The 27,859-nt window shown below is 44.0% G+C and overlaps 1 protein-coding gene and 1 long non-coding RNA gene across 9 annotated transcripts in view; one reads left to right on the top strand and one right to left on the bottom strand.

The window, feature by feature from the left end:
* Positions 1-24,802, top strand: part of HDAC8 (histone deacetylase 8) — a 199,811-nt gene extending 175,009 nt beyond the window's left edge. For 4 of the 8 annotated variants that reach the window (XR_011434764.1, XM_023633823.2, XM_070257503.1 and 1 more), the window contains 2 exons: positions 245-350; positions 24,236-24,802. Coding sequence is in view for 4 of the 8 variants with exons in the window: in XM_023633823.2 (XP_023489591.1) it covers positions 245-350; positions 24,236-24,258 (129 nt within the window). In the remaining 4 variants the exon portion in view is untranslated. Of the gene's footprint in view, positions 1-244; positions 351-2,188; positions 2,333-24,235 lie in introns of all 8 variants that reach the window. The other 4 variants (XR_002805445.2, XR_011434763.1, XR_002805446.2 and 1 more) reach the window with 2 other exon arrangements.
* Positions 13,784-24,303, bottom strand: LOC138921866 (uncharacterized). The gene is made up of 2 exons (XR_011434765.1): positions 24,201-24,303; positions 13,784-15,010 (listed from the first exon to the last, which is right to left on the bottom strand). It is a non-coding gene; the product is annotated as an uncharacterized lncRNA (long non-coding RNA).
* Positions 24,803-27,859: the final 3,057 nt, after the last annotated feature.

Genomic DNA, 27,859 nt, shown 5'->3' with positions numbered 1-27,859 from the left:
TGAGCAGAGAGGACCTTGAACAAACTAAAGAATTTAGCAGTGAACTGTCACTGGAGGCTTTGGCCAAGGGCAATGGCGCAGCCCGGACCAGGCTTCCTCCTGCATCATCCTGCCCTGCCCACCTGGGCCTCCCTCGCCTTGTCAGTGCTGGTGGGTTCCTATTGATTATTCTGTTTGTATGTGGTTTGGTTTGGAGGTTTTCTGTGGTTTAGTTTGTTTTTTGGCCTTTCCCTTTTCCTTATAGTTTTTCACAGCATATGGTCCTGATTATGTGCTGGAAATCACGCCAAGCTGCCGGCCAGACCGCAATGAGCCCCACCGAGTCCAGCAAATCCTCAACTACATCAAAGGTAAGCACCACCCCTCGAGCCCTGCCCTCCTCATTCCACCCGGCTTGTGGTGGCCCAGCACCGGGGCCTTCCCCAGAGACCATTTGTCTGTCGGTGGTTAATCGTTTCACTGACTTGGAAGGGAAACATCTTTTTGGCCTGATAGCTTATAGCTGGAATTCCACACTGGCCACTCTGGTTGGGATTGTCATTGGCCAGCTAATGTCACCTTCGGGGGACAAAAGTTTCAGCTTTAGGCACCTCCAATGGAAAACCAGTTCTAAAGTATGCCCTGGAACCCCTTTTCTTTAAGGGCAACAATAAAACCCTCTTTAAGATGAGGGAAGTTCAAGTCAATTCAGAGTTGGGAGCGTGGGGGAGGGGCTCCCAGACATTCTGTTCTTTGTGATTTCTTGGGCCAATAGAGCCTTGAGAGCCTGTGGGTCTACAGGGCCTATAGTCAGGGATTCTGATGATCTAGGAGTAGGTACCTCAGTCTCACCCGGAGCACTGAAGATGGGGCTGCGGCCCTATCCTTGCCTTCCCAAAGGCTGGCCAACAACTCTTTTGGTCTCTGAACAGAGGGAAAATGGCAGTCATCAGGTTATTGCCCTCTTGACCACACTGTCCTCTAGCTGTTTGGAGATGTTGCCCTCAGCTTTCCAGTAGAGCCCTCCTCCCCACCCCAGCTGCTGCTTCATGACTCAACTCACTTCATCTACCGTTTTTTAAAGTAGTTTTGGCATCCATTTTCCTGTTTAATTGAATTTGTGTGTGTGTGTGCATATTTGCGGGGGGCTAATTATTTGTAGAGTTAAGAGGCCAAGAGATGGAGCTGGCCCAGTGGCGTAGTGGTTAAGTTCACCCGCTCTACTTTGGCAGCCTGGGGTTCATGGGTTCAGATCCTGAATGCAGACCTACACACTGCTCATCAAGCCATGCTGTGGCAGCATCCCACACACAAAATAGAGGAAGACTGGCACGGATATTAGCTCAGGGCCAATCTTCCCCAAGCAAAAAGGGGAAGATTGGCACGGATGTTAGCTCAGGGCCAATCTTCCTTACCAAAAAGAAAAAAGAGAGAGAGGCCAAGGGTATCATCATATTGCACATTGGCCATTCCGGAGAGTGAAATCCTTGTGTTTATTCATATAATGACCAAGATTGCACCAGTTCTCCTACCTTTCACTGCCTCATTGGAATAGAATCCAGCATGAAAGGGAGGTCTGTTCTGTGCCAGAGTTAGTCTGAGGAAGCACTAACTCTGTCCTGGGGGTCTTTGCTAAGGGTTATATTAAGGCCCTATCCCCTAGTAGAGCCTAGTCTGTGACAACAGTGGAGTCCATAGGCAGGGACTCCACATCCCAGGGTCCTTTGGCCAGAGAAAATTTTCTAAGCTTATGAGTCATAGACATAAGGTTATGCTCACAGCAAGCCTCTCTAAGGTGTCCTATAGCCCTCAGCCATCCCCAACCCTATTATTTCAAGCCACCTCCCTCTGGCCTCTCGATGTCTACCAAGCCCACAAGTCCTCACTTCCTAACCAAATCTTCCTCCCTTGTCCAACCTTTAAGGCCTTTAAAATTCTTCGGTTCCTGGCCCTTCTCCAGTCCTTCTCACTGTGCTACAGCTCTGACTAGCATTAGCACTCCCACCCCAGTCTCCTTCTGCCCCTCTCAGACCCAAGACACATTTCCTGTCTTCTTTGGGACTGATCCAGCTTCTCTTACCCCTCTCCCTTCACCCTTGCCATTTTCCCCGCATCCAGGCTCTAAATCTTGGTAGAGCACAGACAAAGCAATAGAAACGGAAACTAAACAAGCCTCTGCAACTACTTACTCACACCTATGTCTGTGCAGATACCTATATGCCCTCGTGCTTTCCTGCACACGTCCCCACACACATATCTCCAGAGAGTGGTGACATCTTGCTATTGAGGAAATGGAAATGACAAGCAAGAGAAGACATAGGAAGGTAATTCAAAGGGAAGAGGACTAGGAAAGGTAAGAAACCTGAAAGAGGAATGAATTTTTAAAAGACTTGAGATAAAAGACTAGTTTGAGGGTTGGTGAAAAAATAATAGAAAATCTTAGAGGACATGTAAGTTACATGGAAGTCAAGATTTTTCAAAGATCCTAACAGATTAAAGCCATACTCTGGTTGTAACACAATGAAATTAAACTGGGAGGAAATGTATGGACCAGGAATTGGGTTCTCAAAAGCAATCGGACACGTACAAGATGTGAAGACATGGCTTAGCAGCATTTTGCCTGAAATGGAGTTAGGGATTTTATTCAACACGGAGCTCAGCGTGAGTCACCAGGGCAAGGTAGCCTCCAGAGAGGCTGATGCAGTCTTGACTTCACTTTAAAAGGGCTCTAGACAAATAGGAGCGTGCTCTGGGAGGTCAGTCGGGATGGCGAGAGGACTGGAGCCCAGGCTCCGAGAGGTCTGGTTGGAGGAGCTGGGGCTATTGGAAGAAAGAAGACCCAGGGGGATGTGGCCTCTACTTCATGTCTCTGAGAGGCTGCCACAGAGCAGAGGCTGTAGACAGAGTCTATGTGGTCACAGGGCACAGAGCTAGGACCCATGGGGAGATATTATAAAAAGGCAAATTTTCATTCAATAGAAGCAAGAATTTTCTAACAATTCGGGCTGTCCAAAGTGGAATAGGCTGCCCAGGAAGGAATGAGGTCTCTGTCACTGGAGACATACAAGTAGAGGCTAGGCAGTCACTTGGCTGTCATACCGTAGAAGGGCTCCTGCGTTGGAAGAGGGTGATTGTACTAGATTACTGTTAAGGTTCCTTCCAACTCTAAGATTCTAGGATGCTGTACATTAAAATGAGAAAATAGAAAAACAATAAAAAGAATATGATGACAGTGCAGGGGTTGGTAGATGAGTCACAGTTGTCAGATGGGGGGGCGGGTAATGCTGTGTAGAGGAAGGAATTGATGAGGAAAAGAAAAGAAACTAAGTGGCTAAGAGTGAGTGGGGAGGAGCCAGGGAGGGCCGACAGCAAGCAGAGTGGCTATAGAATACTAGGAATGTTCAGATTTTCCATTCCTTTCACATTGACAAAGTCTTGTGTTCTAGCCATGCAAATGAGTAAAGCACACAAGTCCAGAACCAAAAAGAAATTCAGCCAAACCTAGAAGAAATGAGGCTAGAAAGAAGTCCAAATGTTGCTAAAAATGGCCAGGCTAACCTTCTATACTGAGACCGTGCCCCTCCAGCCTAGTGACGCATGCTGCCATCAGATAGTGCGTTGCCATGACAATGGTCAGTGTGGAAAGGCTGCTGAATTTTCTGCATTCTGAAAGATTTCCCTGAACCTGCCTACAAGACTGTCATTTGTTCTTGCATATAAAACCTCAGCGAGCCTGGCCAATTCTCACCATGGCTCCCTCCCCCCACCCCACTCCTATTCAAAACAGAGAAGGGGGCACAGATTGATTTGGGGAGGTGGGTGGCCTTGAGACAGTACATGGATTAAGATCCACTCTATGGGAGGGAGTTTAGGCAGCATGTCTAGTTGAACTTGTTCAGCCTTTGAGCTTGGGGTCTTTTCTCTTTCCTACCACATCCCTTAGAAGCATGAAAGATGGGATTTTTAACCTATCGGAGATCCAACCTGAGGAGGTTCACCTTATAGAGATGCATTCCACATGCCGCAGGATGACTGGAGGGACAGGCAAATTTAGACCTCACCTTATCCCATCTTTACTGCCCATTAGTCTTTCCAAGAAGAAAAAAAGACAACAATAAAACCATGGAGAGTCAATTCAAGCTATTAGCTTTATACAGAGAAAAGCTATGTTTTGCTCCCACAAGTTGCTCTTCTCGAGCCAATGAATCCTGAAGATATGTGTCATTGCTCACAAGGAAGTATGGGTATGAGAGTGGATCGCTTGGCCTAGTTCATGACCACTACTGTAAAATCATCCTCTCACCATCTTCACGTGCTCAATTTGTTTCCCTTTCCTCTGGTTGACGTACTCCGGGGAAGCTGGCTCACAGTGAACCTTCCAGAGCTGGAACAGTTCTAATGCGATCAATCCCCAGAGTGGATCCCCAAGACTGGCTAGCTCTGCATGGGGAAACAGGGGTAGGTTTCCTAGTCCCTGGTACTGATGACATTTGGATCAAGTAAAGGTCCCTAGGGGACCTGCAGCCCAGGCCCAACCTCCTGTGGGTGGGGTGAGTTGTGCATATGTGAGTATGTGTTGGAGTTGTAACTGGAGGTTTCTATACCTGGTCTGAGTTCCCAGACTATAACCCAATTTGCCTGGGATAGAAAAGAAAACAAATGGGGCCAGGAGGTAAGGAGGAAGAGGAGGAGGAGGGGGAGGACACAAGAGGCAAGAGGAGGCCTTGTGTACATCTGCCCTTTCTGACCCTTAAGGCAGGGGGCTTAGTACGGCAGCCTCTGCAGTGCGGAGTTGGGGAGATAGACGAGCAGACTGATGTGGATGTGGGGAGAGACCACACAGGTGAAATAATAAGAATAATAGCTACTATTTATCTTACAGATAAGGCTCAGAGAAGATAAGTGACTTGGCCAAAGTCGCCTTTATTCATTCATTCAGCAAGTAATTACTAAGCACCTACTGTGTGCCACACGTGGTGCTAATAGGTGGTGGAGTAGACATTTAAACCCAGGTCTGCCTGAACTGGGTCTTTGGATTCAGGCTGTTTGGCCTTTCCGGTGCCCTCCCTCTCTTTGCGCTATTGCCCTGTCAAGTCTACTCATCATCCTCCATCTGCTTTTTCCAGTTGCCCCTAGTAAACCCTTCTCCCCCTGCACTGCACACCTGGCTCTTCTGTACGGCTGATCCGAAGCACCTGAAATCCGCCATCTCCCTGGAAATGGGAGGAAGATAGCCACGGGCAGTACTTGAAATTCTGGCCCCTATCTAGGCCTTTTAGTTCTCCCTAACTCCCCACCCCTGCCATGCCCCCAGCACCCCACCATACTGTGATTGAAGCTTCTAGCTCCATTTGAGCTGGGTAGAGAGGTAAGAAAGGACAGAAGGAGGAAGAAGCCAACTCACTCAGCTCCTGCTGCCTGAAGTTGCTGTGGTCGCCAGCCCGTCTGCTATTAACAGCTCCACAGCCCCAAGCTGAGACCCTTTGCACATCTACCAGTAATATCCTCAGGAGAACCCTTGTACTGGGTGTAAGCATCACCTCCTCTGGCAGCCTGAAGTCTGGGATTGACATTCTTCTAGGGACTAGCAATTGGGATGTCAGGTCTGGGCATGTCCAAGGCCTGCTGGAACCCCAAGCTTGAAGCGGTGCTCCCGCCTGGTGGGACTCTACACCGTGGAAACTCGGCTTCCTTCCACACCCTCTCTTGCTTCCTGAGAAGCCATAGGGATAAGTTGAAAGGCAGGGTTGGTCCCAAGACAGATTGCCCATTTGTTTTAGGGCTTCTTGGGAGGATTTTGGAGCCTCTCTTTCTCGCTTCATTAAAGAGTGTAAGAATTGGGAAGGTTTGCTGTTGTTGCTGTTGTCGTAAACAGAAAGATAAGTTATAAAAATATCATGCTAAAAATTTTATAAATTCTAGAATAAAAATGGAGGCTGCTCTGCAAAGTTATACTAACTTCGACAGTGGTTTTAACAAACCATGAAAACCCTAGGCAGATTACTTATAAAGACTTGAATTATCTACCTAAATGCAAGAGGTGGGAACTACCATTATTGAAAATGTACTTATGCAACAGCATGTGCTGGATTCTTTACATACATGGTCTCATTTAATCTTCACAATTGCCATATGGGGTAGGAAACTGTGCCCGAAGAGTTAGTGTAACAACCCATAGTCGTGTAACAAGTAAGTGGTGCCCTCAGGATTTGAATCCAGGCCTGGTGCCCCTCCTCTCCTTGGCAGTATTGCTCAGTCAAGTCTACTCATCACCCCTGTCTGCTTTTTCCACTTGCCCCTAGTAAACCCTTCCCATCCTGCAATATCTCCCAAAATGAGGTTCTGAACCAGGTTAAGTTTAAGAAGTGTTATTATGTCTCCACTTGAAAGCCCAGCTAAGTCAATCAATTTTTTGGAACCTCCCATGTGTTTGGTGCCGTGGGAGATAGAAGAGAAGTTTAAGATGTGGTCCCTAAACAACTGAGAAGTCTAGATGAGGAGACAAAACTAATCCCCTTAGACACATCAGGATGTAATAAGGGCTGATGCTATGTAGAAGAAGCAGGGGAGTAAGACTTTAGGGTGACTGCTTTCAGAAGGCTGAGAGGATTTAAATAGACAGGAATGGGGAAGTATTCATAAGCAAGGACAACTCAGATGGGAGAGGGGCCAGGGACAGATTGCAGGTTCCCTTGAGTTTCAGGCGGAGTAGTTCATATCGGATACAATGTAGCAGGAGTCATTCTAGGTTCTGGAATTAGGACATGATAGGATGCAGTGATATTTGGAGGGATTATGGTGGTATTCCAAGAGTGAGCCTGCAAGGGCCTAGACTAGAGCAGTGGTGGTAGGATACTCCCTTTCCTATTCCTCCTGTATTACTGAGAGCTCTTAGGAAGAGAGTATCAACAGCACTCGGAGGTAGGTCACTTATAGGGGATCAAGAAGAAAGGAAGAAGTAAGATGACTCTGAGGTTTCCAACCTGGATACCAACTGGGATGGGGAGCCATTGGGGGAGGGAGAACAGTTTTACAGAGACATATACTTGATGTGTTCTGTTTTGATATGTTGAATTTGAGGTATGATACAATGTCTCAGTACATCTACATGGAAGAATTTGTTGCAGCCAATTAAAGGGATTTTTTTTTTTTTTTAATGAGGAAGATTTGCCCTGAGCTAACATCCATTGCCAATTTTCCTTTTTTTTTTTTTTCCTTTTATGTGAGCTGCCACCACAGCATGGCCACTAACAGACTAACAGATGAGTGGTGTAGGTCCATGCCCGGGAACTGAACCAGACCACCGAAGTGGAGTGCACCAAACTCAACCGCTAGGCCACCAGGGCTGGCTGTAAAAAGAAATTTTTAAAGATAATTTGATGACATGAGAATGAGCTCATGATAACAATGTTAAGTGAAAAAAACAGGATACAAAATTATTTAATACCATATAGTCTCAATTTTATAAATATACATAATGTGTGTATGTGGATATGCACAGAAAAACTCTAGAAGGAAATATATCAAAAATGCTAACAGTAGTTACCTTTGGTGGTAGGATTGGAGTTATCGGTAATTTTTCATTTGTTCTTTATTCTTTTTCTATATTTTTCAAAATTTCTACCATGGACGTGTATTGCTTTTAGTCATGAAACAGTAACACGTTTGGGTTTTTTTTTTTTTTTTTTAAGAAAAAGACGATAATCTTATATTGGACCTTATGTCCCAATTTTTGGTTTACAAAATCTGGTCACTGCACCTGCACACAGCTGGAAAAATAAGAGACTGAAGAGTGAGTATTTTAAATGTCTCAGGTACTGTTTCCTTTCTTAGGTAACTCTAGGGTGCTTCCATTTGTCTTGAAAAGCAGATCCTCCCTTGACTAATCATATAGAGCCTCTTCTGTCTAGCGGAAGGGCAGAAAATCCAGATAGCTCCCTAGGACCACCTCCCTTTCCGAAATTCTCATTCACTCCACCAAAGCAACTGTCTCAGTCTTAGTCTTTCTAGGTTTTCTCTTCTGCTCTGTTGATCTATGTGTCTGTTCCTCCCCACAGTCTTAATTATTGTAGCTATATAATAAATCTTAAAGTCAGAGTGATTCCTCTTACTTTCTTCTTTTTCAAAATTGATTTGCTATGCTAGTTCCTTTACCTTTCCATATAAGCTTTAGCCTAATCTTGTCTGTATCTACAAAGAATCTTGATGTGATTTTGTTAGGAATTGTGTTAAACCTGTATATCAATTTGAGGAGAATTGACATCTTTACTATGCTGAGTCTTCTGATCCATGAATATGGTATGTCTTTCCATTTATTTAGACCTTTTTTTATTTCCTTCATCAACATTTTAAAATTTTCAGCATACAGATCCTGAACAGGTTTTACACCTAAGCTTTTCTTTGTTTGAGGTACTGTATTTTTCATTTTAGTTTCCATGTGTTCATTGCTAGTATATAGAAATACAATTTTTATATATTGTGCTTATATCCTGTGACCTTGCTGAACTTGTTTATTAGTTCTAGGTGTTTTCTTGTAGATTCCTTAGGATTTTCTACATAGATCACCATCATCTGCAAAGAGAGACGGTTTTATTTCTTCCTGTCCAATCTGTATTTTTTTTGTTTCCTTTTCTTACCTCATTGCACTGGCTTAGATTTCCAGTATTATATTGAATAAGAGTGGTGAGAGCAGACATCCTTGCCTTGTTCTAAAACTTAGAAGGAAAACATCCAGTCTTTCACTATTAAGTATGGTATTAGCTATAAGTTTCTGTAGATTTTCTTATCAAGTTGGGAGAGTACCCCTCTATATTCCTACTTTTCTGAGAGTTTTTTCATAAATGGGTGTTGAATTTTGTTAAATGCTGTTAAATGCTGTCTCTGTATCAGTTGATACTAATACTGATATATATGTAGTTTTTCTTTAGGATTTGAATGTGCTAGGTTACATGGATTTTCAAATATTGAACCAGCTTTGTATACCTGGAATAAACTCTACTTGGTCGTGGTGTATAATTTTTATATATATTGCTGAATTCTATTTGCTAATATTTTGTTAAGGATTTTACATCTATATTCATGAGGGATGTTAGTCTTTAGTTTCCTTTTTTATACTGTCATCATCTGCTTTCAGTATCAGGGCAAGACTGGCCTTATAAAATGAGTTCAGAAGTGTTCCCTCCTCTTCTGTTTTCTGCAAGAGATAGTGTAGAATTGGTATTAATTCTCCTTTTTAGTAGAACTTTCCAGTGAGACCATCTGGGCCTGGAGATTTCTTTTTCAGGAGGTTTTTTCATTTCTACTTTGATACCATTGTAGTCAGAAAACATGCTCTGTATAATTTCAGTTATTTTCAATTTGTTGAGGTTTGTTTTATGGCCCAGTATATGGTCGATCTTGGTGTATGTTCTGTGAGTACTTGCAAAGAATGTATATTCTGCTGTTGTTTGGTGGAATTGTTCTATTGATGTCAATTAGATCCTGTTGGTTGATAGCACTGTTCAGTTCTATATCCTTGCTCATTTTCTGTCTGGTTGTTCTGTTATCAATTGCTGAGAGAGGGATATTCAAGTCTCCAGCTCTAGGATCTATCTATTTCTCCTTGTAGCTCTATCAATTTTTGCTTCATGTATTCTAAAACTTTGGTTTTTGGTGCATACACATTTAGGATTGCTATGTCTTCTTGGTAGATTGTCCCTTTTACAGTTACGTAATGTCTCTCTCTGTCCATGGTAATTTTCTTTGCTCTGAAATCTACTTTATCTGATATCAATATAGCCATTCGTACTTTCTTTTGATTAATATTTGCATGGCGTATATTAGTCTATCCCTTTACTTTTAACCTACTTATATCATATTTGAAGTGAGTTTCTTATGGACAGCATATAGTTGGGTCATTTTTTTAGCCACTCTGCCAATCTTTGTCTTTTAATTGGTGTATTTATATCATTGCATTCAATGTAATTTTGATATGTTAGGGGTTAAATCAGCCATTTTATTTTATTTTATTTTATTTTATTTTGAGGAAAATTAGCCCTGAGCTAACATCTGCTGCCAATCCTCCCCTTTTTTGCTGAGGAAGACTGGCCCTGAGCTAACATCCATGCCCATCTTCCTCCACTTTATATGTGGGACGCTTGCTGCAGCATGGCTTGCCAAGTGGTGCCACGTCCACAGCCGGGATCCAAACTGGTGAACCCTGGGCCGCCAAAGCGGAACATGCGAACTTAACCGCTGTACCACTGGGCAGGCCCCAGTCATTTCATTTTTTGTTTTCTCTTTGTTTCTCTGTTTTCTTCTTCTTCCTTTACTGTTGGTGACTTACACCTTTGTTCAAATTCCATTTTGATTCATCTGCAGTGGTTTTGATTGTATCTCTTTGTATAGACTTTTTAGTGGTTGCTCTGGGTATATATTATATTGTACAGATGTAACTTATCACAGTCTACTGGTGTCAACATTTTATCAGTTTGAGTATAGTGTAGAAATTTTACCTACTTTTAAGTCCCTTTCCCCTCCACCATTTATAATTGTCTTAAATATTTCCTCTACTTATATTTAGAACTACATCAGACAGTGTTATAATTTTTGCTTCAATAATCAAACATAATTTAGAAAACTCAAGAGGAGAAGAAAAAATCTATTATATTTACCCATATTTTTACTCTTTTCATTGTTCTTTCTTCCCTCCTGATGTTCCATGATTCCTTCTTCTATCATTTCCTTTCCATTTCAAAACCTTGCTTTAGCTATTCTTTTAGGGTGGGTCTGGTGGCAACAAATTCTCTATTTTCCTTCCTCTGAGAATATCCTTATTATTTCCCCTTCATTCCTGAAGGATATTTTCAATGGATATAGAATTCTGAGTTAGCAGTTATTTTCTTTCAGCACCTGAAAAATGTTATGCCACCTCCTTCTGGCCTCCATGGTTTTTGATGAGAAAACCACTGTCATTTGAATCATCTTTCCCTTATGGGGAAGGCTATGTTTCTGTTTTGCTGCCTTTCAGATTTTCTCTTTTTCTTTAGTTTTCAGAAATTTGATTATGATGGGGCTTGGCGTGGATTTCTTTGGGTTTATCCAGTTTGGAGTTCAGTCACTTTCTTGAATCTGTAGGTTTATGTCTTTTGCCAAATTTGGGAAATCTTTAGCCGTTATTTCTTTAAATACTTTTTCAGTCCCACCCTCTTTCTCCTCTCCCTCTGGGACTTTGGTGATATGAATGTTAGATCTTTTGTCATAGTATGATATGGTCCCTGAGGTTCTGCTCATGTTTTCAGACTAATTTTTGTCTTTTGTTCAAATTGGGTAATTTCTATTGCTCTGTATTCCAGTTTACGGATTCTTCCTCTGCCCCCTCCATTCCGCTGTTGAGCCCATGTGTTGAGTTTTTTTATTTCACTTATTGTATTTTTCAGTTCTAAAATTTCCATTTAGTTTTTATTTATTTCTTCTATTTATTTTGGGTTTGTTTGGGGTTTTTTTGCAAATAAAGATTCACCCTAACATCTATTGCCAATCTTCCTCTTTTTTTTCCTCCCTGATCTCTTCTATTTCTTTACTGAGACTTTATTTCTTCATTTGTTTCAAGCATGTTCATAATTGCTCATTAAAGTATTTTTATGATGACTGCTTTAAACTCCTTGCCAGATATTTCCAACATCTGTGTCATCTCTAGTTGGCATCTGTTGATTGTCTTTTTCTTATTCAAGTTGAGAGTTTCCTGTGCTTGGTATGAGTGATTTTCTGTTATATCCTGAACACTTTAGATATTTTTATGAAACCTGGCATCTTATTTAAGTCTTCTGCTTTAGCAGGCTTCCTCTGACACTATGCTGGCAGGGGAGGGGGGCACCACCCCATTACCTCCAGGTGAGGGTAGAAGTCTAGGTTCCTAACTCAGCTGCCATTGACAGCCCTGGGGGGAAGAGGGGAACCTCATAACTGCTAGGGAGGAGTGGAAATTCAGGCTCCCCACTAGACCTCCACTGATATCACCCTGGCCAGGAATGGGAGTGGCACCTTGTTACTGCTCCCCATGTGGCCTCTACCAACACGGTGGTGGGTGGGCCTCCTTACCAGTGAGCAGGGATGAAAGTCCTAGCTTTCCAATCTGTCTTCTCTGACACTACCCTAGTGCAGTGGAAGGGGAGCCTGGTTACCACTAGGCTAACTTTTTATTTTAATGTTTCATTCATTCAACAAATATGTATTTAGTGTTTATATGTGCCAGCACTATTCTAGGCACTGGGGATAGAGATGTAAATAGGACAGGTAAAGGCCTCGCCCATCATGGAGCTTAGATTCTAATGGGGGAGATAGACAATAAGCAAATAAATATTTAATGTTAGTTGCTGATAAATTCGGTGGGGGTGCTATTTTAGATAGGATCATCAGTAAAGGCCTCCCTGAGGAGGTAACATTTGGAAATAGAGCTTAATGAAGTAAGGGAAGGAGCTTTGCAAAACTTGGGGTGAAGAACATTCTAGATGAAGAGCAGAATCAAAGACCCTGAGACAAGAATGGATTTGGGGTGTTTAATGTATATGTTCTAATGTGTATTAGAAAAAATATAACTATCCCATAAACTCTGATTTCATAGATATCATTGCTTAGGATGAGGTTAAGTTAAAAAAAAAAAAAAAAAGGTCTGTATAAGAGAGGTTTCCACACAAGTGGTATGTGAATATGGCGAAAATCTTGACAGTATTGAAGTTTGGTGAGCAAATCTGTCTCTGAGGTAGATAATGTTATCAGTTCCATTTAACAGATGAGAGAACTGAGGTTTAGGGAGGTTGATTAGCTTGTATAAGATCACACAGCAAGTAAGTGAGGGAGCTGGGATTCCACACAAGACGCTAAAGATCATACCCAAAGTATAGACGAGGAAGTACGGAATTTTCCTTCTGCTTGGTGGAGCTGCTTGTTGTTGCATACAACAAACCAAGAACTTTTGAAGAACAGTTGGAGACCTCTAATGTGTTTAATTAAGCATTTTTTTTCTGTTTGCCCAAAGTACTACATGCCTAAAGCAATTATATCGCTTATTCCCCTCCAGCCTTTAGCTCTAAAATAATCAAGGGGCAAAAGGGAGGTTGGAACTCATTAGAGAAAATAAGGTAAACCACTCAGGGTTCTGGAATGCCTAACTGTTGACAATTCTCTCAGTCTACCCAGAGGCCCTTTAACCAACTGAGATTCAGGTGCTGTCTTTAGCACAGCCGCCAAATCCAGCAGTGCTGAGGGGCGTTTTATGCCAGAGTAAGCAGGCCCAGCCTCCCTGGCCTTGCCGCCGAGGGGCAGCCTTTGCAGGGTTCTCACCACAAAATTCCAGAGGAAGCTTTGCAGACATCCCGCCCCATGGACTCCGCTGCTGTACCTGCACAGGGACATCCCTAAGCCATAGTCAGGCCACCAAAAGGCATTCAATGTTTTGAGAAAGGAAAGCATCTTTATAGCCTCCTGGTTTACCTACATCCTTCTGCCTCTTTGCAGCTCCAAGCATATTTTGGAGGGAGATTTCATAAAGATTTCTAAATTGAGTTAGAATTTCAAGTCTATTGTGACATGCAAATTAGTCCTGCTTGCCCGTTGGCAGCAATGCAGCTGAAGTGCCTAGAGACGGGCCATAAAATGAAAACATCAAAGTGATTAAATGTGCCCGAAGAGCATAATTGAGTGCATGAATAAGAGAAAATAAAACAAATTGATTTTCTCCAGTGCCAGAAAAACAGAATAATTGAGAACAAAATAATAGACTTTGAAGTAATCAAAGTGAGGAATGCACCATAGTGACATAGAAACAGCCAGTTGTGGGAGAGATTTATTGTGTTTCTGTTATCATTTTTACAACTTTAATTTCATTAGCTAATAAATACAAATCAATTGAAAAATCACTCAACCAGAGAGGAGGCAGTCCCAAGCCAAGATTTTTATTCACATCTCTAAAACAGGCTGAGGCGGTGATCCTTAATCTATTTTCATAGGCACACATATCCCCCGTGAGCTGGAAAACAAGTGCTGGGAGGCCTCTCTGCTTTGGAGGTGATGATATTCTCTTCTGCCAGTCACTTTCCACATATAGGTTTACAGGTCCAACTTTCAAAAGGGCCGCTTTTATACCCCGCCAAGATTTCCCACAGACAGAATTGCCTGAGTACAGCATCTTGGTTTACAGAGATGACGTTTTTGTGGCACTGACCAGCACCTATGGTCTTACACTGGGTCATTCTGAATTCATGTGGTGGTGGCCACAGCAGCTATGGCAGCAGCAACAGCAGGAGCACCTGCGCCTCTCGCAATACTGCCGAGCATCTGTGGCTCACTGCTTCCGTCATTGTCCCCCACCCCCGCCACAGACACACACACACATATAAGTGACATTGAAATCTAATCTAAAACCAAAGGGCCAAGCAAGAGTGTGCCACTCTTTTGGCTTCCAGCCTGGCGGTCATGATGCTCAGGCGAATCATGGGAGGGGTGCTAGGCTGCGAGGCTTCACTTGCTGACTGTAGTAATAGTGCACTGCGGACACCAAGCTATGCCGGGGCCAGGTGCTAGAAGATCACAGAGCAAACTATTTTTATGGCTCCTCCAAGGAAAGAGTCCCTCCACCCCGCTCCTCAGCTGTCCACAGCTGGGCTCAGTGGCCCTTCCCTTCAGCAGCCCCAGTGATGGCTGATGGGACTCCAATTGCCGTTTTTCCTTTCACAGGCCCTTGAGCTACTCTGACAGCTGTTGGCGCTTCCAGATGTTCATGACACACCCTACCTTCAGGGCTCCACAGTTAGCAGCCATGCCTTTGGCTCCAGTAAAGGTCTTTGGGACCACTGGGACTGTAAACCAGGATGTGCAGAAGGATTTGGCAGTGCTGAGACTGGCACTACTTGCTGGCTCAATCAGGATGGCATGGTTAATAAATTGTGCCTGCCAGGCAATTTGTCCCAGAGAATTTATCTTCCAGGAGGCACCTAGAAACTGAAAGGAGTCTCTCTGACCTTCTGGTGGCGTCCAAGGCCTAATCATGATGTACCTTAAGGTGAATAGAGAATATTAGCATTTAGCTCCTTTGTGCAAGAGAGCAAGAGTTTGTCTTCAGTTCAGGCCTAAAATCCCAGCTTCCATTTCCTACCAGTGTTTGGGTGGAGCAAAATGGAGCGAATAGCTTTCACAACTCTAAAGCATTATACAGATGTAAGGCTGTATTATTCTTCCTACCACTGCTATTCCCATTATCCTGGATTTCCCGGCCCAGAATTTTTGTCTGAAGAAGAAATGTGGAGAAATCATATCGACCAAAGAATCTGGAGCTGTGACTCCAAAACGGCTGGGAGGCGTGGCCGAGCCCAGCAGATAGACCACTCCAGGCCAAGCTCCACAGGCAGGCTGGCTGGCTGGCAGGCAAGCAGCCCACTCCTGTGATGTCACCTCTACAGTTACTTGTGCCTATCCCTCCACATGGAGCCAGCAGATTTAGGCACAGGAGGGGAGAAAAAATGAATCATAGGCTATTTTAGAAATTGCTTCAATTCTGTTTGTGACTGCAATAGTCTCTTGCAAGCTAAGACCAGAGCACCCTAACCATCAGGGTAATATCCTTTAAGTGCTGATATCCTGTAAATGCAGAAGCCTGGTGGGATTAAACCGCAGCCTCAGTTCTAATTCAGGTCAGAGGCAGATAAGTGGTAATTGGTGGTTATACTTAATTGTCATTGAAAGGCTTTCTGATGACAGGAGGGATCTACATTCCAAGGCAAGCAATACGGTTGACAATTAAGAGCTAAAAATTAAATCAGCCGTCCATATCAGCACATGCCCAAGGCTTCATAGAAATTCTTTGTTCTGCCTTTGTTCCCAGGTAGAAAGTGAGACCCTCAAGCCTGGTCGTGATGGGGCAGCCCCCGGGAAACTTTCTCTAGCCTTAGATCACACTAGATGGGCCTCCTCCCCATCTTAAAATCAGAGCTCCCTGTGGCCTCTGGGATAAAACCATGGTCTTCTTAGACACTTGGCGATCTGGCCTCTGGCCATCTCTCCAGCCTCTGCCCCACCTCCCCGATGCTCATCCTGTGCTCTGGCCACAAAAACTTTGCAGTTGCCATTATACCTCCTGCTCTGTTCCTGCTGCCTGGAACATTCTCTCCCCCTTTGCCCTTCAAGATGCCACCTCCTCTGTGAGGTCTTCCATGCCCTCTCTGTATGCCCTCGGCACTCTGTACAGACTGGCCTTGTTGCTATGGACTGGGAGGTGTTTGTCTCCATACATGCCTTCCTCGTCAGACTGAGAGCTCCTTGAGGGCAAGAAATGGGTCTTGTTCTCCTCTGTGGTCCCAGCACCTAGCACAGAGCCTAGCCCATTGTCAACTGCAATAAAGGCTTGTGAAGAGGACAGAGACGGGGACCGGACTGGGCTGAGGGAGCTGGATAGGGCAGGGGAGGGGGTGCACCATCCAAGATCCGCAGATGCTGGAGGCTGATGGCAGCAGAGCAGCCTGGGCACCAGCTGTCCAAGAGCAATCCCTACAATGACTTTCCCAAAATGTGCCTCGTGTACCTCTCTATGAGAGACAATTGGAGGTGACACAAAGACATTTTTCATTTTAACAGTCAGATTTTAATGTGTATTTTAAAATGTACTAAGCACATCAGGTCTGTTCTTTGTTATTATTATTATTGCTATTATTATTATTGCTTAGGATAGATGAGGCCAAAATAGGTATTAAAATTTTTAAAGTGAGTTGATATAAAGAAGAATATTGTTACTATTAATACAGATGTTAAATAGATATGACAGTATTCTTTAAAGGGGTACTCATGTGATGGAAGTTTCGGAAACCCTTTTTGACAGTCCTAAGTTTACTTCTCTCTTCTTCTGTGGTGCCACTTCGCCTCCAAGTGTTCTGGGATCACCCCTAGCATTCCTCCAAATTGCTATGATGCTGACTGTCTTCAGAACTCATTTGCCACTTAGCCTGGTGGCAGGCATGTGCCTTTTGTAAGTGTATGTTGGCAGCTCACACATCTATAAGGGTCTTGAGAGCAATGACCGCACTCTAAGCTTCTGTGGACTGAGTGGAAAAATGCTTTATCAGCTGCCCTGTAGCTCCACAGATGTTCATGCTTCCACTGAATATTTATAGAGGACCTATTGTGTGCCAGGCCTAGTGGAGGGCACTAACAACAGAGTGATGACCAGGTCCCCACCACACAGAGCTTGTGAGGGGAGACAGACAACAAGCCAATAAACACACACAATGTTCTTAGTGTGCTCAGTGCATAGAAGAAAAGAAAACAGGAGGATGTGATGGAAAATGAGTGACTGGGGGGTGGCCACTTAGATTGGGTGGTCATAAGGCCTCTCAGAGGTGACTTTTGAATTGAGACCTGAATGATGAGCAGAGTCTGAAATGGGAATATCCAGGGACAGAGCATTCGGGGCGGAAGTAATAGCGAGTACAAAGAAGGGGGGATCCTGAAGAGGGAAAAATGGCATGTGTTCCAGCAAAACAAAGAAGCCCCAAGTGGCTAAAACAGAGTGAGCAAGGAGGGTGGTGGCAGCACACAGGAGACAAGGGCCAGACCCTGCAGGGCTTGGTAGCTCAGTAGTTTGCATTTTATTCTAGGTGTGATTGGAAGCCATAGAGGGTTTTGAGCGTAGGAGTGATGTGCTCTGACCTAAGTTTTAACAGAATACTGTGGCTCTTATGTAGAGAGTAGGTTGTAGGGGACAAGGATGGAAGCAAGGAGAGCAATTTTGAGGCTATTAGCATCATCCATGCAAAGGGTGATGGTGGTTTGGGGTAAAGTTATAGCAATGATGGATGGAGGGCAGTGAGTGGATTTGGAATATATTGTGGAAGTGGAATTGACGAGACTTGCTAATGGATTGAAAGGGAGGTTATAAATGAAGGAGAAAATACAGATGACCCCTAGTCAATGTCATGAAAGAAAAAAAAGCACAAGGCAAGTGTTCTATATCTGCACTGTCCAGTACAGTCACCACTAGCCACATGTGGCCATTTAAATTTAAGTTAATTAAAATTAAATAAAATTTAAAATTCAGTTCCTTCCTTGCACTAGCCACATTTCAAGTACTCAGTAGCCACATGTAGCTAGTGCCTACCATATTGGGTAGCATAGATATAGAACATCTCCCTCATCCCAGAAAATTCTATTGGACAACAGACTAAAGATTATAAGAGGGGCCACCCATGGCCGAGTGGTTAAGTTCACTCTCCACTTCGGCGGCCCAGGGTTTCGCCAGTTCAAATCCTGGGCACAGACACAGCATCGCTCATCAAGCCATGCTGAGGCGGCGTCCCACATGCCACAGCTAGAAGGACCCATGACTAAAAATACACAACTGTGTACCCGGGGGCTTTGGGGAGAAAAAGAAAAAATAAAATCTTTATAAAAATTAATAAAGATTACAAGAATAAAAAGACAGGCCACGGATTGAGAGAAATATTAGCAAAACACATCCGGTAAAGGACTGATATCCAAAATAGAGAAAAAACGCTTAAAATTCAACACTAGGAAAACAAGGAAGCCAATTAAAAAATGGGCCAAAGACCTTAACATCCACCTCACTAAGGAAGATTTACAGACAGCAAGTAAGTGTATGAAAATATACTCACTATCATGTCACTAAGGAATTGCGAAGTAAAACAATGAGATACCACTACATATCTATTAAAATAGCTAAAACCAAAACACTGACAACCCCAAACGCTGGTGAGAATGTAACGCAACAGGGACTCATTCATTCTGGTGGGCATGCAAAACGGTACAGCCACTTTGGAAGACAGTTTGGCTGTTTCTTCCAAAGTTAAACATAGTTTTAACATACGATCCAGCAATTGTGCTCCTTGCTATTTACTCGAATAAGTTGAAAACTCGTGTCCACAGAAAAACCTGCACGTGAATGTTTATAGCAGCTGTGTTCATAAGTGCCAAAACTTGGAAGCAACCAAGATGTCCTTCAGTAGGTGAATGGAGAAACAAACTACGGTACATCCAGACAATGGAATATTTTTCAGTGCTAAAAAGAAATGAGCTAACAAGCTCCAAAAAGACATGGAGGAACCTTAACTTGGTATTGCTAAGTAAGGAAGCCAGTCTGAGAAGGCTCCATACTGTACGGTTCCAACCATATGACATTCTGGAAAAGGCAAAACTATTGAAACGATAAAAAGATAAAAGTTGCCAGGGCTTTTGGGGAAGGAAGGGAGGGAGGAATAGGTGGAGCAAAGGATTTTTAGGGCAGTAAAACTATCCCATGTGATACTGTAACAGTGGATACATAACAGTATACACTCGTCAAAACTCATAGAATTGTACAACACCAAGAGCGAACCCTAGGGGCCGGCCCGGTGGCGCAGCGGTTAAGTTCGCACATTCCACTTCAGCGGCCTGGGCTTCGCAGTTTGGATCCCGGGTGCGGACATGGCACCGCTTGTCAAGCCATGCTGTGGTAGGCGTCCCACATATAAAGTAGAGGAAGATGGGCACAGATGTTAGCTCAGGGCCAGCCTTCCTCAGCAAAAAGAGGAGGATTGGCAGCAGATGTCAGCTCAGGCTAATCTTCCAAAAAAAAAAAACGAGTGAACCCTAGTGTAAACTACAGACTTGACTTAACAATAATGTATCAGTATTCATGCATCAACTGTAACAGATGTACCATACCAATGCAAGATATTAATCATAGGGGCAACTGCCTGCCAGAGTGGAAGTGGGGTCGGGGGGATACGCGAGCTCTCTAGACTTTCTGCTCAGTTTTTCCGTAAACCTAAAACTACTCTAAAAATAGAGTCTGTTGATTCAAAAAAGAAAGACTAAAGAGAGTGCTCACTAGCACCTAGTACCTGGCAAAGACCAGACGCTCCATAAATGTTTATTGAATAAGTGGATGAACAAATGAGTCAGTCAGTGAATCAATAGAAGCCAGGCCTCCAGAGTCCTAATTCAGCACTCCTTGTACATTAGAGGTAAGGCGACGATATAATTTATTGTCCAAACCAGGATATTTGAGAGTGAAATGGGGTGCCCTTAGGTGTAAGTTAGAACCGTCTCAGAGATAACCCAGAGGTCACAAACTGGGGGCCCGTGAGCCATGTCGTGCCTCCAAAATTGTTTCATTTGGCTTCAATGTCCACACAATATTCTTTAAAAATTTAAATCACTTGTCCATGTTTAACACTGGAAACTTTGCATAAAAATGTGAATTTCTGACTTCTCTTGAAAAATGGAGAGATCTAGTCATACCAGGTCCACATTCCTGCACAGTAGTGAATGGCTGGAGCTGAGTAGCAGCTGCCCCCTTTGTGAGCATGTACCTTCCTGTTTGCCGTAGATTTCGCCATTCTTTGTTGTACCTCCTGCTCTAGGCCAAGTGTGACTTTCCATTTATCATCTCACACTGTTTTGGTTTTGTTTTCTTTTGTAATAGAGTTAAGGAAAAAGGAAACTATTTCTTATACTCATGTCATGATTCAAAGTAGGAAAAGAAAAAAGAATCAAGAGGGCTCCATGTGTCTTGCCAACACCCCCCCAGCCCCGTCTGCTTGACTCACATACAGTACATTCTTGGCCTCTATAGGCGTTTGACTTTGCCCTCTCTTGTCTGTACTCTGTGTCTCCCCAGGCCCCAGACCATGCTGGACTTTAGAATTTTCTCAGGCTGCCGCCCACTGCTGGAGAAGCTAGATGTGAGGGAAAAACAATGGGCATTATTTAAGGTTACATTTTTATTGTTACCCAAACTCAATATTGCTCATCATCAACTTTTGGTAGAAATAATTTCTGTTGTTTTTCTTAATTGGCTCCAAATGTAACTGGAGAGTGAGACAGAGCAGCAGAGAATACAGCACCCACCTTTCCTTTCTGTGAACATATGTTGTGGGAACACTTGGACATGGAATTTTGTTCATCCATCCATTGACTCATTCATCAAGCTCAGGCTGTACTTGCAGATGGAAAGACCCTAGCTCTGCACCAGGATCCCCTGTTGGTTTTCCTCAGCAAAGGCAACAACACAAGCAAAGGCCCACATGGAGATAGGAAAGTATGCATGAGTGCGTTTAAGCTAAGGTGTGGGACTACATTCATAGGTAGTCAGGAGCTGCTAAAGTGTTTCTGGAGCAGGGGGAGGCATGTGCTCACAGCTAGCAATTGTATGGAGGAAAGCTCCAGAAGCCGAAGCACCAGTTAGAGGCTGTTGCAGTGACCTGTGGGATGAGAGATGCGACTAAGGTAGAGACAGTGAAATAGAAAGGAGAGGGTGGATTTGAGAAACTCTTAAGATCAGGCTTGGCAATTCATAAGATGTGGAAGGGGCTTGAACTAAAAGATGAAGAATCAAAGATTATCCAGAGATTGTGAGCTTAGGGGTTTAAAACACCAAAAGCATGATCCAAAAAATTAACTTTTGCTTTGCAAGATTTAAGAGAATGAAAAGACAGGTTACACAACTGAGATAAAATATTTGCAAATCATATATCCAACAACAGATTTGTATCTAGAATGTATAAAGGACTCTCCAAACTCAACAGTAAAAAAAAATCCAATTAGCAAAAGACATGAAGAGGATATGCAGACAGCAAATAAGCACATGAAAAGATGGTCAACATCATTAGCCATCAGGAAGATGCAAATTGAAACCACAATGAGGGATCCCTACACGCATCAGAATGGCCAAAATAAAAATTAGTGACACTACCGAATGCTGATAAGAAGGCTAAGAAACTAGATCCCCCATACATTGCTGGTGGGAATGCAAAATGGTATGGCCACTCTGGAAAACAGTTTGGCAGTTTCTTCCAAAAACTAAACATGCAACTACCATATGACCCGGCAGTTGTACTCTCTGGCATTTTTCCCAGAGAAATGAAAACTACGTTCACACAAAAACTTGTACATTAATGTTCATAGCAGCTTTGTGTGTAACAGTCAAAACCTGGAAACAACTCAGCTGTCCTTTGATGGGTGCATGGTTAAACAAACTGTGCTGTGTCCACACCATGGAACACTACTCTGCGATAAAAAGGAACAAACAACGCACACAACAACTTGGATGGATCTCAGGGCAGTACGCTGAGTGAAAAAAGCCGGTCTCAAAAGGTTATATACTGTATGATTCCATTTATATCACATTCTCAAAATGACAAAATTATAGAGCCAGAGACCAGATTAACAGTTGTCAGGGCTTAGGGATGGGGAGGGGAGTTACTGTAACAAGGTAACGTGAGGGAGATCTTTGTGGTGATGGAATGGTTCTGTATCTTCTTGTGGTGGGGGTTACACGAATCTACACCTGATAAAATTACATAGAACAATACACTTAAACACACACACAAATAAATGCATGTAAAACGTAAAATCTGAAGATGGTCTGTGAATTGTACCAATGTCAATTTTCTAGTTTTGATTTTTTAAGATTTTTTTTTTTAATTTTTTTCCTTTTTCTCCCCAAAGCCCCCTGGGGCATAGTTGTATATTCTTCGTCGTAGGTCCTTCTAGTTGTGGCATGTGGGACGCTGCCTCAGCGTGGCTTGATGAGCAGTGCCATGTCTGCGCCCAGGATTCGAACCAATGAAACACTGGGCCGCCTGCAGTGGAGCGCACAAACTTAACCACTCAGCCACGGGGCCAGCCCCTGATTTTTTTTTTTTAAGATTGGCACCTGAGCTAACAACTGTTGCCAATCTTCTTCATTTTCTTTTTCTTCTTCTCCCCAAAGCCCCCCAGTACATAGTTGTATATTCTAGTTGTGAGTGCCTGTGGTTGTGCTGTGTAGGTCGCCGCCTCAGTGTGGACTGATGAGCGGTGCCATGTCCACGCCCAGGATCCAAACCAGTGAAATCCTGGGCCACTGAAGCAGAGCACGCGAACTTAACCACTCGGCCAGGGGGCCGGCCCCATGATATTGATATTAAATAATGATTTTGTAAGATAGTGTCACTTGGAGAAACTTGCTTAAGGGTACCTCTCAGTACTTCTTGTTTTTGTTTTTATTTTTTTGCAACTTCCTGTAAATGTATAATAATTTTAAAATTAAAAAGCTAAGTACCCCCAAAACAAAAAGGATTGAACTACTGATACACCTAAAAATTTGCATGAAACTCAAAGGCATTATGCTGTGTGAAAGAAGCCAGTCTTAAAAGGTTACATACTGTTTGATTCCATTTATATGACATTCTCGAAAAGACAACACTTACAGTGATGGAGAATAGGTCAGTGATTGCCAGGTGGTAAGAGGGGGAGGGGAGGATGTGACTGCAAAAGGATAGGACGGGGAATTTGAGAGGGTAATGGGACTGTTCAAAATCATAGAACTGCACATACAAAGAAAAGTCAAGCTTACTGTATGTTAATTTAAAAATTAAAAATAAAACTAGATAACCAAGTGGGTGCTGCTTTGTTTTTTATTTCCTTCCTTCCTTTCTCCATCCATTCATTCAGCCATTTATTGAGCATCTACTGTGCGTGAGGCGCTGTGCTAGACTTTGGAGATCAACCAAAAGTAAGACAGCTCAGGCCCCTACCCTCATGGAGCATTCTTCCTGTTTCAAGGGGGAAATGGTCAGTAGGGTTTGGAGCCCAGTGTTCCAGCTTGGGGAAATGGGGCAAGGCGAAGACTGCGGGGGGACCAAGTGAGCAAACTTTCATTCCTAGAGCCCAGTCCTGTAGGAGTTCAAGTGATCGCTTTCCCTTTAAAGACTCTTAGGCCTGAGGGCAGGGGAAAGCCCCCAACTCATATTTCACAGGTACTCACAAGAGAAAATGGCTAGGAGGGTTGTACCCTGCTAATGAGGGGGGAAAGGTTGAGGGTGGGGGAAGATCTGATGCTGTTGGTGAAGTGTGAACTCTGAAAAGTGTCAGCTGAGTGTGTGTGTGTGTGTGTGACTTAACCGTTTGTTTAGCTCATGACTCTGTGGATCGGCAGTTGGGCTGGGCTCAGCTGGGCAGTTCTTCTGCTGGTTTCGGCTCGGCTCGGTTCACCAAGCACGGCGGTCATCTGCCTGTCAACGGCCCCACTCACATTTCTGGTGGGTGGGTGGCTGGCGGATGCTGGGGTGGCTGGGTCTCTCAGCATCCAGCAGGCTGGGCTGGGCCTGTTCATATTTGGGGTCTCAGGATTCCCAATAGCAGCAAGAGAACAAGCCCCAAAATGCAAGTGCTTTTTTTTTAAACAGCTTTCTTGAAGAATAAGTCACATATGTTACCTGAATTTGAATTTTGTTTTCTCTCCTGTTTGCAGGGAATCTGAAGCATGTGGTCTAGTTGACAAAAAGAGATCAGGTTTCCAGAGCCGAGGAGCAGTGCCTGTAATGAAGACAGCGTGTTTATGCGAGCAGTGTGTGGAATTTGTGACTGCAGGGGAAATTTGGAAGAAATTACTTCCTGAAAATTTCCAAGGGGCACCAAGTGGCAGCTGGCCTCCTGGGGTGAGGCAGGCAGGCACCCCAGAGGCCTCAACTAGGCCTAGGGGAAGAGGGAGATTTCCAACATTTAAAGTGTTTATTTTTAAAAAACACACAAATGCCATTTTTAATCTTTGAAAATTATTTTTAAGTGAGTTGGGGAGGGGGGATTTTTACTTTCTTAGAGGAGGCAGATCAGAAACTGGAGGAAAGCGCGGAGCTCTGGTCACCAGTTTGTGGGGCAGGGGGCAGCTAAGAGGCAGGGTTTGGGCCTCACTCCTATCCAGGGACAGCCTTGGGGGAGGGGTTCTGGGTAGCAGACTGGGAGGAGGGGAGAAGTCCACCTGTGTTGTTTTTAGGATTATGGGCCTATTTTGTTTTTTAATAAAATCTTTGAAAACCTGCCTCTTTGTCCCATTGTCATTCTAAAGTGCCACACACAGTTCTGACACATTTCCTCTCACTGAAGCATCAAGAATAACCCTGCTGCTTCTATGTTCGCTCTGGCCCAGGCTGGGAGGCTGACTCTGAGTGCTGGAGCCCACTGAGGAACTACTGTGTCCCCACTAAGTCCTGGGGACAGAAGGCCAAGCTCTGTCCTGTGCTGGGGACTGTCCTGGGCGCTCACGGGAATACAGACACTGCAACCATGGAGTAGGTCTTGCTGGCACCCGGGGAGGGGCTATCCCTGCCTGAGGAGCAGTTCAGGGAGGAGAAGGGCAGCTGGCAAGGCAGATCAAAGAGGGGCATTTTGATGAGTGGAGAGGATACTTCCCAGTCAAGTGTAGACAGTCAGCGCACTTGATGAAAATGGGATTTCCGTTGTGATGCGTTGGTGTTACTGTAACCTCGGGGGAGAAGGCAAGATGGCAAAATGCGGATGAGGGTAATGAGAGATGAGAAAGCAGAAGGGGCAGCCAAACGTCATGATTTCGTAATTTGATTCACCAAATGTTTATGAAGTTCTTCCAACTACTGGCACTGGGATAGGAGACAGACACGGCCCCATCCTGGCTGTCTAGGAACTCCCAGACAAGGCAAGGGAGGAGGGAAAGAACCAGATCCCAACTTATTTTGTGTTCTGTCACCCACATGAATCCAGAGCTGTGGGAGCACTGAGGAGAGAGCAAGTCGCCCCGCCAGGGCGGCATCGTAGAGCATTTCAAAGGGGGTGATATTTGAGCCAGGCCTTGTAGGGTGAGTTGTATTTCCCCAGGCCTCTAGGGGGGTGGGGAGGGCATTCCGCAGAAGGGAGTGGAAAAAGCCTTGAACCAGTGTCCCGAGATGGGAATAGCCAAGCTTTTATTAAACAGCATCAGGGCGCCTGGTTGGCTAGGAATACCAGTCACTTCAAATGCCCACTATTCTAATTATACACTCTCGGCTTAAGGGCAGTCTTACTTATACCAAAAAGAAGGGGGATGAAAAAAATAGAAGAGGGGGGAGGTGCTGAATGAGGCAGTTGGGGGTGGGGGGAGGCCAAAGAAGGCAAATGGGAACTCTGAATCCCCAGCCTGCAAGAGACCACCCGCCAAGGTTTGTCATCTCAAAGCCTGCTTAGTCCGGTTTCGGCTCCCCTATCCCAGTCCTTTCTAGGTGACCCACCCATAAAGTCATCACCCAAATTCCTGTGAAGGCCTCAGCCCCGAGCACCAACCGAGTGGTAAAGTGGTGAATACTAGCGCTCCATTTTCCTTTCAAGGGGAATGGACCCGAGTGAAAAGGCACCTTTTCCCGCTGGGCCGCCAGTGCCACCTTCTCCTCGCCACCACTGGGGCTCAGATGGTGCTCCCCAGAGCAGGCTGTGGAACTGACCCCTGCTGGGCCTCCCAGAGGCCAGGCCTGTTCCTGAGAGGGGGCAGCACCTCAGTGGCCTTCAGGATTTCTTTTCATTTGATTCTTCTTGAAAACATCAGATAGAACTAGGAATAATTTTAATAATTTTTAGGCATGGCATTCACAAAACAAGTAAGACAGATTGAGTTGCTCTGCTCAGTCTAAACTCATCAAATTGTACACATTAAATATGTGCAGCTCTCGGTATATCAATTATACCTCAAGAAAGCGGTAGAAAAAATGTACTCTGCTAAGAATTAGCATAAGCCCCTGGGGGAAAAAAGACTGAAAAGAAATACACCCAAATATTAACTGAGGTGGGCTTCTATTAAGCAGGAAGGCATAAGGATAGTTTAATTTTCGTTCTTTCTACTTTTCAATATTTTCCAAATTTTCTGTAGTAAGCACGGTTCCAGTTTTATAATATGAAAAATAAATAAATAAACTTTAAGAAAAAAAAGAATTGATCTGCAGGGAAGTTACAGATCAAAGTAAATTCAAGACACCCACTGAGAGTTTGTGCTCAGGCCCTGGGGCTGTTCTAACCACCCAGGAGGTTCTGAGCTGGCCAGGAAGACCGGTCAGGCTGCAGGGCCCCTGATTAACAATTCACTGGGTTGGAGAGGGTCTTTTTAGCTAAAGGTGGCTTGAGGCTGAGGCAACTTTGTACCCAGTGTGAGCCTGCCTTCCCTTCAGGAAATGGCTGCCTTTGTACCTGCAAGGACCAGCCATAATAACCATAACAATGATGCAAAGCAATCATTGGAATATGTCCCATTTTACAAATTGCTTTCATTTATAGTATGTCACTATCCACCCTGCTGGGCGAGTATTATCATCCCCACTTTATAGATTAGCAAACTGAGGCTAAAAACTGTGAAGTAACTTGCCTAGTTGTAAGTGGCAGAGCCAGGAGGCAATCCCAGTTGGAACTGCAAGTTCCCTTACTTTTTCCACTGCCCCACACCTAGTGCCACTAAAATATTTTTAAACTGTGACTTTGGAGTAAACAACTTTCTTATTGCTTCCAAAGTCCAAGCTGGACCAAGCCACGCTGCTCCAGGCCCTCACCACACAATGACAACATTAATTAGTTGTGTGCACTTCAGCAAGTTACTCGAACGTTCTGAGTCTGTTTCCTTAGCATAAAGTGGGGCAAATAATTCTTGCACCTCATGGGCTTTTGTGAGTGCTGCGTGAACTATCACAGATGGAAGGACTCTGAAAAGAGTCTAAAGCATTGTATGCAGGAGGGCCTGCCATGAACACGGGCCTGGAAAGGCCAACCTCTGAGGGAAACCCAGTGCTCCCGGGATCCCGGGAGCCCCGCTGACCTCCACTGTCTGCAAGGCACGCACAGAGGCCAGAGAGTTTAGTCTGTGTCTGCAACTCAAGGGTTAAGAAAACAACCATTTAAAAAAGAATATATATATATGTATATATATATATATATAGGATATGCCCATATTTGCATAAAACATCTTTGGAACGATACACAAGAAACTAGAGCACCTCAGTTGCCTCCAGGCAGGGGAACCAGGTGACAGGTGGCAGGGGAGTGAGGGAGACTTGCACTATGTTCCTTTCTGTACCTTTTGATTTTTGAACCATGTGAATGTCTTACC

Source organism: Equus caballus, chromosome X, assembly GCF_041296265.1.
Source record: "Equus caballus isolate H_3958 breed thoroughbred chromosome X, TB-T2T, whole genome shotgun sequence".
Taxonomy (NCBI): Eukaryota; Metazoa; Chordata; class Mammalia; order Perissodactyla; family Equidae; genus Equus; species Equus caballus.
This window is presented reverse-complemented; position numbering and strand designations above follow the sequence as displayed.